General features: G+C 37.4%; 2 protein-coding genes across 2 annotated transcripts in view; both read left to right on the plus strand.

Annotated features, from left to right (window-relative positions):
- Positions 1-15: 15 nt before the first annotated feature.
- On the plus strand, positions 16-6,370 carry LOC112460108 (ceramide glucosyltransferase). The gene has a single exon (XM_025024613.1). It carries the CDS (start codon positions 1,861-1,863, stop codon positions 3,055-3,057), a length of 1,197 nt encoding a protein of 398 aa, XP_024880381.1. The 5' UTR covers positions 16-1,860; the 3' UTR covers positions 3,058-6,370.
- A 3,683-nt stretch (positions 6,371-10,053) lies between these two features.
- The window catches only part of LOC112460101 (acyl-CoA-binding protein), a 14,271-nt gene continuing 9,216 nt past the window's right edge, over positions 10,054-15,108 (plus strand). Inside the window, exon 1 of the mRNA XM_025024604.1 lies at positions 10,054-10,315. Within this exon, the coding sequence (XP_024880372.1) occupies positions 10,157-10,315 (159 nt within the window). The 5' untranslated portion in view covers positions 10,054-10,156. The remainder of the gene's footprint in view (positions 10,316-15,108) is intronic.

The raw sequence follows: 15,108 nt of genomic DNA on the forward strand, positions 1-15,108 counted from the left end.
GTATCGATAATTCCATGCATCGATAAAAGACATCGTAAGAGACGATAAGAGACATTGTGATGAGTCACAATCGTAATCTTCATAAGTATTTCGTAATTTAAACGATCGAGTGCATTATTCCAAGGAATTTTTTCGGATTAGTCTTATCGACGGCGATAAAATGTGGATCTCGTTACAAGGTGTTAGAAAGCAAAAATATACGTAGGCGGCGTCTACATCCGGAAGCAACTTCGATCGTTATTTAACTAACGATCTAACGAAACGCTCGTTACTCTCGTTAGTTGGGCAATGCAATGCGATACAAATATTTCAGTATCGAATGAAAATGGTGCGATCGGCGGTTCTCTGAATACCGCGAGAAATGTTTGTCGCAAAGGCGGACGCTTCGAGCATTATACTCGTAGCAAATTTGATTGGATTTCCTTCCTAGTCAATTCCGCGAGTCGCGCGTTGCCGATTCGATCTCCGATCATTGGCTTTTTTTCCTCCCGATCGAAAAGCGACGCGCGAGGAGGTACATACATACTTATACTCGCCTCGCGCGTCAAGTGGACTGACGCGAGAGAGAGAGAGAGAAGGAAAGCTCCCCTAGAGAAGTGAGGGAAGAGGGAACGTGCGTCAGGCAAGTGAAGTGAGTCATCCGTGACGAAATAAAGGTGTGTGCGAGGTGCGAGGTGCGAGTTTCCGGTACATACACACGTATACGGTGTACGGTGTAAGAAAAAGGATGGAAGAGATGAGATAGTCGATGGGACTCGCGTCATCGCGTCATTGCGCGCGTCACGTCGAAGGCATTCCATGGCGAGACAGATCGTTCCGCTTTGCCCCGCTACGCTCCCTCTCCCTCTCGTTCTCGCTCTGTCGACTCTGTCGTTCGATTCGCGCGCGTGACGAAAAGCGCGAGCCGCCGCCGCGCGAGTCGGTCGAGTCGCGCGACGAACGAGGTACGGCGAGGTCGGCGAGCAAGTTTCGATTCGATCGAGGCGCTGAGAGCCCGAGAGCCGGTCGTCGAGGCATGAGTATGAGTATGAGTATGACTATGACAGTGCGCGATTCGCCGGACGCCACGCACGGGTGTCGATAGAAAGGAAGAGTGTCTATGTTGCGACTTGCGTGGCGCAGCCGCCGCGCCGCGCCGCGCCGCGAAGAAAAGTGACAGACTCGGGGTGAAGCGGTGAAGACCGAAGACCGGTGTCACCGGTGAACCAGGTGAACGTGAAGTCGGTGGCTGCGCGTCGCCGTCGCCGTCGCCGTCGTCGTCGAGAGCTCGGCAAGATCGAGGTCTCCGTCGGCGTGACGACGATGCGATCCGATCGCGGCTCGGCCACCCGATGGAAGACGGAATCACATCTCGGGCAAGCGGGGCAGGAGCCAAAACCAAAGCCAAGTCAGCCAAGTCGCTTCGGGACAATCGGCACGGGCGTCACGGACGGGTCGCGTAGTTGACGCGCTCGTAATTGGCGCGGGTCTCGGAGGCTCGGAGGTTAGCGTCGCCGTCGCCCGAGCGGGCCAGGGCGGGCCAGGGCGGGCCGGGGTTAGGAGGCGCGTGAATGAGTTGCAGGAGGCGAGCACGTTGCCGTCGTCGCCGTCGTGGTCGTCGTCGCCGTCGCCGCCGCCGCGCGGATGCTAAGGCTGAGGCCGAGGCTGAGGGAACGATGCGCGGTCAGTAGGGCGCGTCGTCGGTCGTCGCTCGACTCCTGGCCGTGATGCGTCCGCACGAGGGTGCCCGGTCGAGGCGAGAAATAGCGGAAAGGAAGCGGGGCAGGAGGGAGGAGGAGGAGGAAGGTGCAGGTGCAGGCCGGCACGCTAGATCCGCGGTGGCCTAAAAGCCCCTCGCTCAAACTCGCGCTCCCTTGGAAAATGAACTCCATGCTATATACTCTCTACGGGTTCGCGATATTCTTCATGATATTCTGGTCGGGTATGTGGGTGGTGCACGTGCTGGCGTTGATTGCCGGCCGCTGGAAGCTCCATCGGAAGACGAACCAGGCGCCGAGCTACGAGACGCCGTTGCCGGGGGTGTCGGTGATCAAGCCCCTGATGGGGGTCGACCCGAACCTCTTCGGCAACCTCGAGACCTTCTTCACCATCGAGTATCCGCGATACGAGCTCCTGTTCTGCGTCGAGGACGAGTCCGATCCCGTGCTGATGCTGGTGCGCAAGCTCGTCGAAAAGTATCCGGAGGTCGAGGCCAGGCTCTTCGTCGGCGGCACCAAGGTCGGGGTGAATCCGAAGATCAACAACATGCAGCCGGCGTACGAGGCCGCCAAGTACGAGCTGGTGCTCATCAGCGACAGCGGCATACGCATGAAGGAGGACACTCTCCTGGACATGGTCCATCACATGACGGACCGGGTGGCTCTGGTTCATCAGATGCCGTTCACCTGCGACCGCGAGGGCTTCGCCGCCGCCTACGAAAAGATCTTCTTCGGCACGGTGCAGTCGCGGATGTATCTCGCCGCGGATATGCTCAGGATTAACTGCCACACCGGCATGTCGGCTCTCCTGAGAAAGTCCACGTTGGACGAGGTCGGCGGGCTGAGGGCGTTCGGCATCTATCTCGCGGAAGACTTTTTCTACGCGAAATCCCTGACCGACCGCGGCTGGCGCATCACCATCTCCTCGCAGCCGGCCTTGCAGAACAGCGGCCACTGCGCGGTCGATTCCTTCCAGGCGCGACTACGACGGTGGGCTAAACTGAGGGTGGCTATGCTACCCACCACCATCGTTTTCGAGCCGCTGAGCGAGTGCCTCGTTCTCGGCGGCTTCGCCTCCTGGGCGGCCAGCGTGCTCTTCGAATGGGATTCTCTAGTTTTCTATCTGGTACACATACTCTTGTGGTTTATGTTCGACTGGACGCTACTGTGCCTAGTGCAAAACGGTCCGCTACCCTTCAACAAACTCGAGTTCGTGTGCGGTTGGTTGCTCAGCGAGATCACGAGACCGTATCTTTTCCTCCAGGCTGTCCTGGATCCTCTCATACAGTGGCGCTCGCGTGTTTACAGGCTCAAATGGGGCGGCGTCGCGGAGGAAGTTAAGGCGAAAGTCAAATATTGAGAGTTCATGAGCATGAGTGCGTGAGTGCGTGCGGGCGTGCGTGCGTGCGTGTGTGCAGGTGCGCCTACGTGCGTACGTGCGTACGTGTCAAACTAGACAGAGAGAAATAGAGGCGGCGCGCAGCGTTCCTTCTTTCTCCTTTTTTACTGATAAGCGCGCGTACGTATGCGAGGTGTTCTGATTATCGGATCTTTCTCCTCGTGGATCTCTCTTTCTTGGTTGATCTTTTGATAATATTCTTACAATTATAGTCTCTTAATTTACAACTGAATCGAAGATAAAGAGATATGTTAGCGGATTACGCTAAGAAGCTGAACGTAAATTATTGTCTTATAAAGGAAATTGTATCTTAAACAGAGTTTTAATTTTTTACTTAATTATCAATATTTTGGCAATTAAGTAATATGAATGAAATCCAAATAAATATTGCCTTCTTTTTTATTGAATATCCATTTTCTGAGGCGAAGACCATAGTACCGTGCTTTAAAACTCGACAAAACTCTTATCGCGTTAGGTTTGGCATTCGACAGGGAATATTATAATACGAAAAAGTTTTTTTTATTCCAAGTTGAATCTATTTCCATTTTGAAACAACTGTCCTTCCATAAACTGAAATTCTGTCGTACGGAACACATAATGACATTTTCATTTTGTATATACCACTAAAATAAAAGGGAGATTGAGGAGAAATTTCAGAATGGAAGGACCTTACTGTTTTAAAAATGCATGGAACTTGCTTGGAACACCTCGTTTAGGGTAGAGTCCCTCGAGTAAGAGTTTGGACATCGCCACTTTCAGGCCACGATAGTGTGCTTTTTAAAAACGTTCAAGTCAGTTTAGCATGTGATTTGTTAATGAAAAAGGATTTTTCAATATTCCATATATGTATATACACAGTTATGTATATACACAAGTATTATTATTACTATAAAAAGTAAATCTGTAAAATAAATTATTGTAAATAACTTTCTTCGTAATTAGTTGGAAATATATAGCGGATTAATCAAACTCATTGTCTAAACTCCAAGTCCAAACTCTTAATTGAGGAACTCTTAGCTTAGAACTTCCTATTTTATTTTTTGTACATACGACAAATTTTTCAAGCGTGTCGAGTGGCTGCGGGACAGAGAATTCCTGGAGACAACAAATTCTCTTTCCGTGCAGTTAATTAACATTTGAAAAATTTATCATACGACAAACGAAATAGTATATCTTACAGTCTGTATGCGATTGATTGGTGCGCGTTTTAAACAATTGTTACGCAGCGCGCAGACCAATTCGTCCAGCTTTATTGATTCTTCCCTTTATATTTTAAACAATGTAAAGTCGTCAAGAAACCGTTAAATAAACCGTTTGCGTTTTAGGCTTTACTAATGGATACAAGTCATAATATTATATCAAATATATACATAAAAAATTTGAAAATCTGATATTTTATCTGTGACTAAATAAAATTGGTCGAATTGATCCGCACGCGATACGTTGACGCGTCAACCAATAAGAGAAACGTTCGACACGTATTATTCCCATTAAGTATGCTCAATATGGTGCAATGTTTTTTGTGAAGGTTATTTATTTGTATGGTACGGTAGAACCTCTCTATTCTATTATCTTCTATTTTACATTCCTTTCTATATATTTATTTTGGAAATGTATTCTTTTACATTTACATAGATTACTTCGATTACATTAATATCTATGGAAATTTAGTTAAAAAATTGATGTCAAACGCATGCAGTAAACACAGCGGCCATACTTAAGAAAGGCAAATAATAAGAAATCTAATATTTAATGTCTTGATTATTATCATCGACGAGACACTTAAAAACACGGCAAATTTTTACATCTAGGTTCTATAAAGGGTACATGGTAATAGATATATGTAACAGAGCTTTCAGAGGGCAGGTATAGTGGGTTAAGATAAAAAGAATTCTTCACCGTTTTGCAATGTTTAATTATAATTGAAAAATTGCGTAATACTTCAACATATATGAAAAAATAGTAGGAAAATAATAAAATTATATGGAAATATATAGGATGCTAAAGGATTCAAGATTTTTAGAGCTTAGTTTTTAATTACTCTTCAATGAGTGCTATATGCTTGAAATTAAAATCATTAACTAATTTTTAATTTTCATTGACAATTGACGTACATTGCATTTTTCTTGTCTTTCTTAAATGTGCCAGCATGGCTCACCTGTGCGTTTCATCAAAATCCATTTACGTTAGCGATAGGTTCAGTAGGTATTCTGCATAAAAGTTGGTTTTTGAAACAACTTGTGAACTGGAATTCTTATTTTGCATTACTATCACGCACTCGCTAAGTGATCTCATGACCGTGCATAGAGCGAGAAAGCGAGTGGAAGATAGAGCGCGCAACATTTTTATCTACGTATATGCTATTGGAACAAAAGTGAGAATTAAGAGGAGATTCCAGAATAGAGAAGTTCTACTAATTTTATTGATACGTAAAACTAGTCGCGATTAAATGTACAGATCGATGGTATTGTTCTTTTTCGGTAGCGATACTACGGCAACGCTTTCATCTTTCCATGCGTCGTTATGGAAATTCATTTTACGGTTCGAGATTAATGCGCGCGGATACATCATTTTTCATTGCGGACTTGGCAATTAAACGCATTGTCAGATATGGGATCCGGAGGAGCGTGGTTTTTCTATGATTAATCGTCTGGGATCAAACCGTGGATAAATATATTCCCATACCTCACGTACGAATGTACAAGTTGCACGATTAAAGTTTCAATTTATTGCAAATGTACTCTGTATTATATATATGTATATTTGACTTTTGTGTAATACGCACATGTATAATTTTCGACGCGTCCTATTTATCTTTGATTCGATTTCGAGTAGAGCGCAAAATCGCTAGCGATCTAGCTCTTGATAAATTTTTATGATATATTTTTACGATAATAAGATTATATTCGCCGATTTACTGAATTGTACTTGTGCGCTGTACTTAACTAATTTAGATGAGCCGATACATTTGTACATACATACATTTGTAGGGTAATTGGGGGGAACATGCCACACTTAACAAATATTTGATTTTTTTCCTATTTTTCTTTCTCTTTGAAGTATCTTTGCATACTAATCTTCTTTTTCCTTTTATTTTAATCTGTCATATCCATATGTTTATCTGTTATTTCTATCACTAATTATCGAGATCTCAACATTTCGAGTACTTGCAACTCGTCCGCGTCGCGTAAATGAGTCACGATCGGTCTCGCTCCGCGCGTACCTATACTTGGCGCGAGACACTACCGTGTCTCTTGATATGTCATTTGTTATTTTTATATATAGGCCGGTTTTCACACGCAATGATTAGTGGCGCCAACTGACTGGCATTCATTGGCGCCAGAACCGACTAGCAAACTCACAAGTATTTACACAGTGATTGGCGTATACTATGGAAAATATTTAACATTTATTAAACACACAGTAAATGACAGCAAGCATATAACCTCCAAATTTGAGGTTATATGCTTTGGCCAATAACCGCCAGTAAACGCCACATTACTAGCGCCAGTTTGTATCAAGTGTTTACACTTGCATTTTTACTGGCGTTAGTCGACTGGCGCGGCCTGGCGCCACCAATCATTGCGTGTGAAAACCGGCCTTATCTTTCAATAAAATATTTTGATTATTTAATATTAAAAAAAAAAAAAAATACAAAAGTGTTGCAAAATGGCATATTACCTAACCATGTGGGTAATATGTCACATAGTATGAGGTAATATACTACATATAAACATGTAGTAATTTAGCTTCAAAAGTTACTTTATTCATAAAAACAATACAAATACAATAGTCTTTAAAATAAGTTAGTACAAATAGTTTTTATAATAAAAAATAAAATTTTGAAATTCAATTGTAATATTGAAATTATTGTAATATTGAACTGCAACATTTGAAATTAAAATGAAAAATAAATCTTAAAAACTTTAAAACATTAAACCTTATAAACTTTAAAACTTTATAAACCTTAAATCTTTAACCCTTAAATGCCCCCTGGGGTCCAGCGGACCCCAGATTCTTTACAATGATATATTTTCAAATGTTCCCCCCAAAAATGGAGCTCATATTCCCATTGATGATAGTTGAGTGCGTGACCTACCCGTTTGTACACTTAGTAGTACTCAGTTTACTTAATTTTTTATACTATGTTGAAATTGAAATTTTAACAATATAAGCATTTTATTCTCTTTTCTAAGCCTTGAACAACATTGAAAAAAATTTTTATAACTAAAGATCAAAAAATCAATAAGTAAGGAGACATTTTTCATGCTGGGGTCTTTTAGACCCCTCTCATGTCATTTACGAGATTTTTGAGGTGTGGCATTTAAGGGTTAAACTTTAAACCTTTGTCAAATGAACTTATATCGCAAAAACTATAATACTGCCAGGAAATGAACAAAACTTATGCAAAACGTCAGATATAGAACTATGAACAATTTCATGGTATTTACAAGAGCGCTTTTACCCGTAGCTTTGTTAAACATAACGAGTGGCATATTCCCTCCCAGTTACCCTATATATACAGTGGACATCAATTGTCTGGACATTGACAATCCGAACAGCGATTTCTATTAACAATCAGGTTGTTATTATATTTTCGTGATGTTTACATTTAAATTATGTACCGTTTACAATATATCGTTTACAATTTATTTTTTTATATTCTTTTTCTGCGTACAATCTATAATAGATGTATTAGTTTCTCGATTTGTGTGTGTCCCGATAATCGATGCCTTACTACAGTAGTTGCGTCGCAAGTTTTTGTGGTTTTTGGAAACTTCCATGATGCGCTTGTTCTTAGTAAGCACGAGGTTTACTACAACTCTGCGTTAAGTATGGGCGACATTCATTTGAAATTTGAATAATGCACATTTGGAGTGATAAGAAGTATTTAAAATTTCCGCGAAATTCGTGAGCTACCACTGGACATAAAACGGTAGACTTTGTATACGTTGTTACGATGCTTTATAAAATAAAGCAAATACGTACTACCCTACAAATGATTATGTTTGTCTCAATTTTTTAATTTACGTCGAAATTATCAATTAATTGTGTTGTTATAGTTTATGTGATATACCGTATCGATAAATGTATGTTATTGACCGATTTATTATTATTATAAACGTACGATGCGTGGAATTTCAATTTTGGTGAAGACTGAAAGGTTTAATTGATAGATATTTTGAATAAAACAAATTTTTGGGACTTTAACCCTTTGACTGTTAGGCGAAACAAATGTGGGTCAAAAATGCTTTTGACAAAAGAGTTAATAAAATTATTAAAAAGATGTTTTCTGGGAGTTTTTTGAGTCGCTGAACATCTAAATCTAAGGTCAAAATTTAAAATGGCGGAAAAATTTATAATTCTTATAAATTAATTTTTATGCAAACCGAACGATATTAAATTTTTTGGCCGTTATATTAAACCTATCATTTTAAATTAACAAATTTCAATTTTAAAAACGGAATCATCAGATGGCTTTGAAAACCCTTCGAAATTTTTTATGCAAATAGAACCATATTTTGAATTTTTTGCTCATTATATTGAATTTGTTATTTTAAATTCTTGAATTTTTATTTTGAATTTAAAATCAGCGGTTTCAAAAACCTTTAAATACAAAATTTTATGTAAATTAAATAATTTTTTGCACTTTTGATCCGCCAGTTTGAATTTCTCAATTTTGGTTTCAGATTTGAATTTAACGACCCCAAAAACAAAATATAGTATTCCGTTTTAATTGCTGCGATATAAGTATCTTTTTTGAATGTGCGGATATTTTCGTCATTGACAGTCAAGGAGTTAAATATTTTTCCTCCTAAGCTCTCGCGGAATCGATTACGAAATTTAAAAGTTTTATACGTCCATATTAAGTAGATGGTCATTAAATGGTTGGCACGATATTTTACTCATTCTTATCGTATGCGTCCGATATATGATAGGAAGATTTTGTTTTCCGGACGCGACTACGAGATTTAATGATTTTGATTTCACAGAGCAAATCAGATGTGTTTGGAGAGTCATTAAAAAAATAGGGACATCTCTATATCATTCATAGATTCGATTTGCTACGATTTCGCGCGAAATAGAATTGATGAATTCCAATCGTAAATCTATTTTAAATCACAAGTTCATCTAAAATAATCGAGCCTGCGAGATGTGAAAATCACGAAAGATGTAAATGAAAAGTTTCAATCTATTATTTCACTTCTTTCTCTTATTAGATCAAACACGCGTATGTATATGTATATCGATCGCATGCATTTTTATGAATCTAAAAATACTCCGAAAACATTATCGCGCGCGGATATGATTAATAAATAACACTACGGTTATATTATATCAGCTATAAGAATTTGTATACTCGCCTGCTGAAAATGAGTCATGATAAACCGATTAGATAGCGATAGCGAAACACCGAGTCTCCGTAATTAGTTTTGAATTATACGCGATGAATCAGAATAAATAATTCAGTCGAATATCCTCTTTTTTTTCCACAACAACTTGGTGAAGAATCGCGGCTTCCGTTGTTAAAAGAAACAACTTGTTTATCTGCGCGCAACGTGAATCATAAGTATCGAGTAATGCGAACGTGTTTTGTTTCCCTAGCTCTATTTAGCGTCTCTCGTTGAGAAACGCGTAAATCATTACGTGCGATTTATCCTCGATGATTCGAAGCGAGTCATAAATAAAGTAGCGAATCTCGGCATAATTTTTGACCTCCGAGCATGTTATCGTATGACAATGACAGTGCGCGGGCCTCAATAGCGGCCATATTATAATTTCCTCATTATGGGCATAATTGTGTACAATCCGTGTCTCAGATTACCATACAAACGTATCCATCATCGCGCAACGTGCAAGCGTGTGCAAGGACGCACGCGCGCGGGCTCGTATGACAATTGTACACATGATATACGCAGTACTTAGTATCGTATAGCCGCGCGTCTCGTAGCAAGCGTGACTCGTTAATAAATATCACCTGATTTACATCGATTACAACGTTCGATTTTTGCGCTGTTTTTCTCTCTCGCGTAATATCGTGAAATTCGATGCGGCCTCAATGACGTGTCTTAACTTTTCAATAGGTGTTCCCGATATCGAAAGGAAGTTCTTTATCTTTACCTTTCGCGTGATATCGAACTTTGCTACATCGATTGACACACGAGTCGAACGGCATGATTTCAATAAACGAATGCGGCACGGCATGGACACGATACGTGTACGTACTATCTTTGTTTACACGCTAAGGTTTCCTAGAAAAATTACTAACAAAATTGCAAGAGAAAAACATTTTAACGGCAGAGATATCGAGAATTTCTAAAATTCCTTATATGCGTAAAACTTGATGAGTGATGATCATTAAGGTCAAACGCATTAAGTTTTTACGAAGCCACTTAACGTTGATGCCTAACGATAGACTTATTTACCAAGTATACTCGCGGCCAGTTCACGTAGCCTTATACATTCTCTCAAACGCTTCTAATCATACATTTTGCATCAGAAATTTTTTATTCAAGTTTTTTACTTTACCATCGTGTTCAGTTCTCGTAGGATTCTTTTTTGTTTTCTTTTTCTTTGTAAAAACTAAACGAGTAAAATATATGAGCAATGGCTCGTTTGTAGAAAAGTGTAAAGAAGAAGTACAACAGTTTCTGATTTCAGAGACTTTAAAATAATAAAATAATAAAAAGAAGCGTTTACACGCAGACAGAAGACGGAGGCTTATAATAGCATAAAAACACCCTTTTTTTCGATATTTGAGCGAATAGAATCCTAATACTTGATACATTACAATATGAATAATTTAATTATACTTATATTCTATATATAGATTATATGCAATCTTCAATATTTCAAAGTGGCATATTTGACAAAAGACCAAAATAATATTAATGATTTGAAGATTATGTAAGAGTTATTGTTTCGAAATAAAAAAAGCAATTGTAATATTATTATAGGAATATGTATATAATAGATAATTATGGCAAATATATTGCAGATTAGAGTCGGGCTTAATAAAATGAGATCGAACGTATAATTTGTCACATAGTACAAATATTCTATATTTATAGTATTTATAGAATAAGCGGCGTGAAAGAATTTTCAGACTGCAATGCCCGCAACAACTTCTAAAAATACTTTTTAAAATTCCTCTCGTCAACTTCTAAAAATACTTTTTATAATTCCAGACTCGAATCTTAAATCTTAATAGAATTGGACGTCGAGATAAGTTCGATTCGATTTTTAATCCTAATTCTGAATGTAATCCTTGTGTACGAGGATTCAATAATTGAAAAGGCGTCGATAAATAATTGAAAAATTAAATTTGCATTATCCACGCTTGTCCGGAGGCTCCTCTGGGCACTCGCCGTTTATCTATCCTTTGACGTCAGAAGCGAGAAATGAGAACTCTTGGGAATTCTTGCGTGCGATTTCCAAATAAAAAGATATATTTGTATAAAATAATATTTTAGATCACTTCAGCATATTTCAAAAATATTCCTCTCCCTTGACCTTGACAGTTAATAAACATCCGTAAAATTAATGTAATACGAAGCTTATTGTTAGTCATGCAGGCTTATATGCACAGGCGCATGACTAGGTTTTGTATTACATTCATTTTACGGCTACTGTTTATTAACTGTCAAGGAAAAGGAATAAACCTCAGAGTACTTTTGTGTGCTGAAGTGATCTAAAGTGTTATTTTATGTAAACATGTATTTATTTGGAAGTTGCACGCAAGAATTCTCAACGTGTCATTTATCGCGCCTGACGTCATCAAACAAGGATTGAAGCGGCGAGTACTTGTCAGGAGGATCAACCTTAACGTATAAACTTTATTCCTGCATTGTCGATTGTATAAAAGAAACACTTTGCTACTCTGTTACTTATCAGCTGCTTAAGTAGGTTATCATTGCTCCTTCTCCATTATCTTAGTATTATTGTCGTATGTTATTCCTCCAGTGATATTAAATGATACGGAGACAGTTGAATATGTTAACTGTATAATTAATTTTAAATATTTATTCGCGTTACATGTATGGATTGTGTTTAGCATTCCTCACATTAACGAAAGACGTAATTTAATTAGATTGTATTAGATTGTGTACTGTCAGGTATGTGGCTTAAACATCTGCTTATAATAAACCGGCTAATTATATCGTAGATTGATTCTTGGATGATGCATAGATTCCTTTAAGTATTAACAGTGGGGATTCGGATCGTAATGATATTTTAGTTTGGTTACGGTCTAATAAGACGCTTAATAACTGTTCTGGTTTTCATTTTGATTTCGGTTTTCTTTATTGGCTAAGAAATCGGAACTGTTTTATAAGTTACAATTCTTTCTTATTACAGTTACCGTTCCTTCAAAATTATTCTCCTACATTTTTTCTGTTCTATTAAGTTATATTAAATTAAATTTTTTATTTCCTATTATATTTTTATTATTTCTATAAAAAGCATACAGTTTGTGTGCGCGCGCACACACATAATATGCATATACACAAGAATTGACGATAAAAATATCATCGAACGCTTAAAAAACGATTATTTTTGTCGCGATAAAAAAACATGAAATACAAGTAGATTTATATAGAGTATCTCGAATATTTCAAGATTATTTTTCTTTGTTTTTAATAATGCGTGTGCATGTTGCGCGCACGCGCGCGTGTATGTGCAATACATTTAAGTTATAAAGATCGAAAGCGAAGAAGAAAAAGGAATTATGATGCCTAAAAAAAAAAAAAAAAAGAAATTAAATATGCTATGTTTTTACATGACCTTGTACAACGACAAACACCTTCATATTCAAGGCATTACACATAACTCTCTACGAAACTCTTCCCTTCTTACAATTTTTGACGAAAAATATTAAAACTAATAACAGATTGTAGATTAAGGACCGAAAAAAACTGTAGATTGCGAAAATAATTTAATTAGATTGTTTATGGATCAGGTATTACAAACTTTGTAGAATTTTGACTTAAATTTCATTCGAGTAAAAAGTCACAAGAGAATTATCAATTCTAGTTCCGTCCGGATCCTTGATTAAAAGATATGTTAAGCAATCGTAAAAAGTTACATCACCTGCAACGATCTTATTTTTGAAATACATTGTACTGGATAAGGTCTTGAGGCAGCTGCATTTTGAATTAGGTAGAGATTTTATATTTGGCTGCTGTGGTATGTCACATTGAAATATATAATTTTCCTCTAATCTAAAAATATAAAATCGAGTTTTTTTAAATTAAGTTATACATTATTATATATTAGGTATAGAGATGTCAGTGCTATAATTAAGATACAGTTTTTTATTCGTTTTTTCTTCTACAGTTTTCTTCAGTTTTACCTATTTAATAGTTGTATATTCTATTTATCCTGGATATAGTTATTGAATGCGATGTGAATCCGTATCATCTAAATTCATATATTCGTGCGCAATCATAAAATTTTTTTGTTGCGATTTTTTTACACCATAAAAATTAGAAGTCCATGGTTTGTATTATAAATTTCTTCATATATACTGAGCGCAAAATGTAATATAATCATTGCACCATATTGTATATATCTATGTACATGACCTTAAAAAGATAGAAACGAAAGAAAGAAAGAGAGAGAAAGAATGTGTGTGTTGTGTGTATGTGTGTGTGCATGTAGGAAAGAAAAGTGTGGATAGAGACAACTTGTACTTTCAATTATCATCACAAACAAAATACCATATGATTACCATATAAAAAACACACTTAAGTATTTTCCATTCTCTTTCTCCTTTCGTCTATTTTCTATCTTTGAGGAGCGAATTTGGAAGATTTTTCAACTTTTCGAACAAGTTTGTAATATGAATGTAGAATGTACATATATATATACATACACATGCATAAGAAATTTAGCGACGCAAAAGATGCCAACTACAATTTACAGCGGCGCGGCGTATCTTTGCATTCTTTCTTAATTTATACATAGATCTCTCTTTTTTTTCGGAGCAATCGTTGCATTTGCGAACCACATTGAAGAAAGACTACCATCCGCACGTGTGTTCAAAAAGTGATTTTTGAAAAATAAAGTATTATTCCAAATGTTATTTAAATATGTAACGAGCGTGTACAATACATCCTGAAGGTTAGTAATTATTTATCTAGCTCCCTTCCCGCATTTCAATACACGCAGCAATATACAGAGTTCAATTTTCCACGCATTTAATCTCTCGAATAAAGATTTTATGATTTTTTTTTCTATATATCTCGAGAGTTATGGTAAACATATTAGCGTAAGATGGAGTGTCGAAGAAATCGAATACATTGGAGGTATAGCAATATACATTTCTGAAGCTAAATTTTGATGGAATGCAATTATATCTACGATACACTTAGAACATTTTTCAGAAGAATAAAATCAGGTTTGTAGGAGATTTGTTAGTTTATGATTTATAATAAAATATGTAATAAAAAGAAATGTTATGCTTTTTTTGTGTGCGTTATCATTTTCTTTATATTTTCTTTATACATATGTATATATATATATATTTTTTTTTACATCTTGTAGGTGTATTTATATATGACAAAAGTGCAACATTTTTTTATGGCCTCAAATTCAAAGAAGCAGATAAAACTTCATATTTCTTTTTCATCAAATAAATCCATTGAAATGAGGAAAAAATCTATTACTGTAATGAGCCATCTTTTTATTGTCTCTAATTAAGAGATGCTCCTCATTCTCTTTTCAAGGTTTCATTCAAGGTTTCATTTCAAAAAATTATTGACGAAAAAAAGAATTAAAGTACCCTTATATATTTTTATCCTTAAAATATGTGCTAGTGAAAAAAACATAACCGCATAAAAGCAAAATATATTACTCTCATTCGCAGCATATCATATTACGCAGTATGTGACGTAACGACATCTTATCCTATATTAGATCACATTACATTATGCAAGGTTATTTTTCTTATTATAGTACACTACTTATGTTGCAGAAGAGATATACAGGATTTTGTATAATATACTGTGGAAA

Source organism: Temnothorax curvispinosus, unplaced genomic scaffold, assembly GCF_003070985.1.
Source record: "Temnothorax curvispinosus isolate PA1 unplaced genomic scaffold, ASM307098v1 QBEX01010321.1, whole genome shotgun sequence".
In the NCBI taxonomy this organism is placed as follows: Eukaryota; Metazoa; Arthropoda; class Insecta; order Hymenoptera; family Formicidae; genus Temnothorax; species Temnothorax curvispinosus.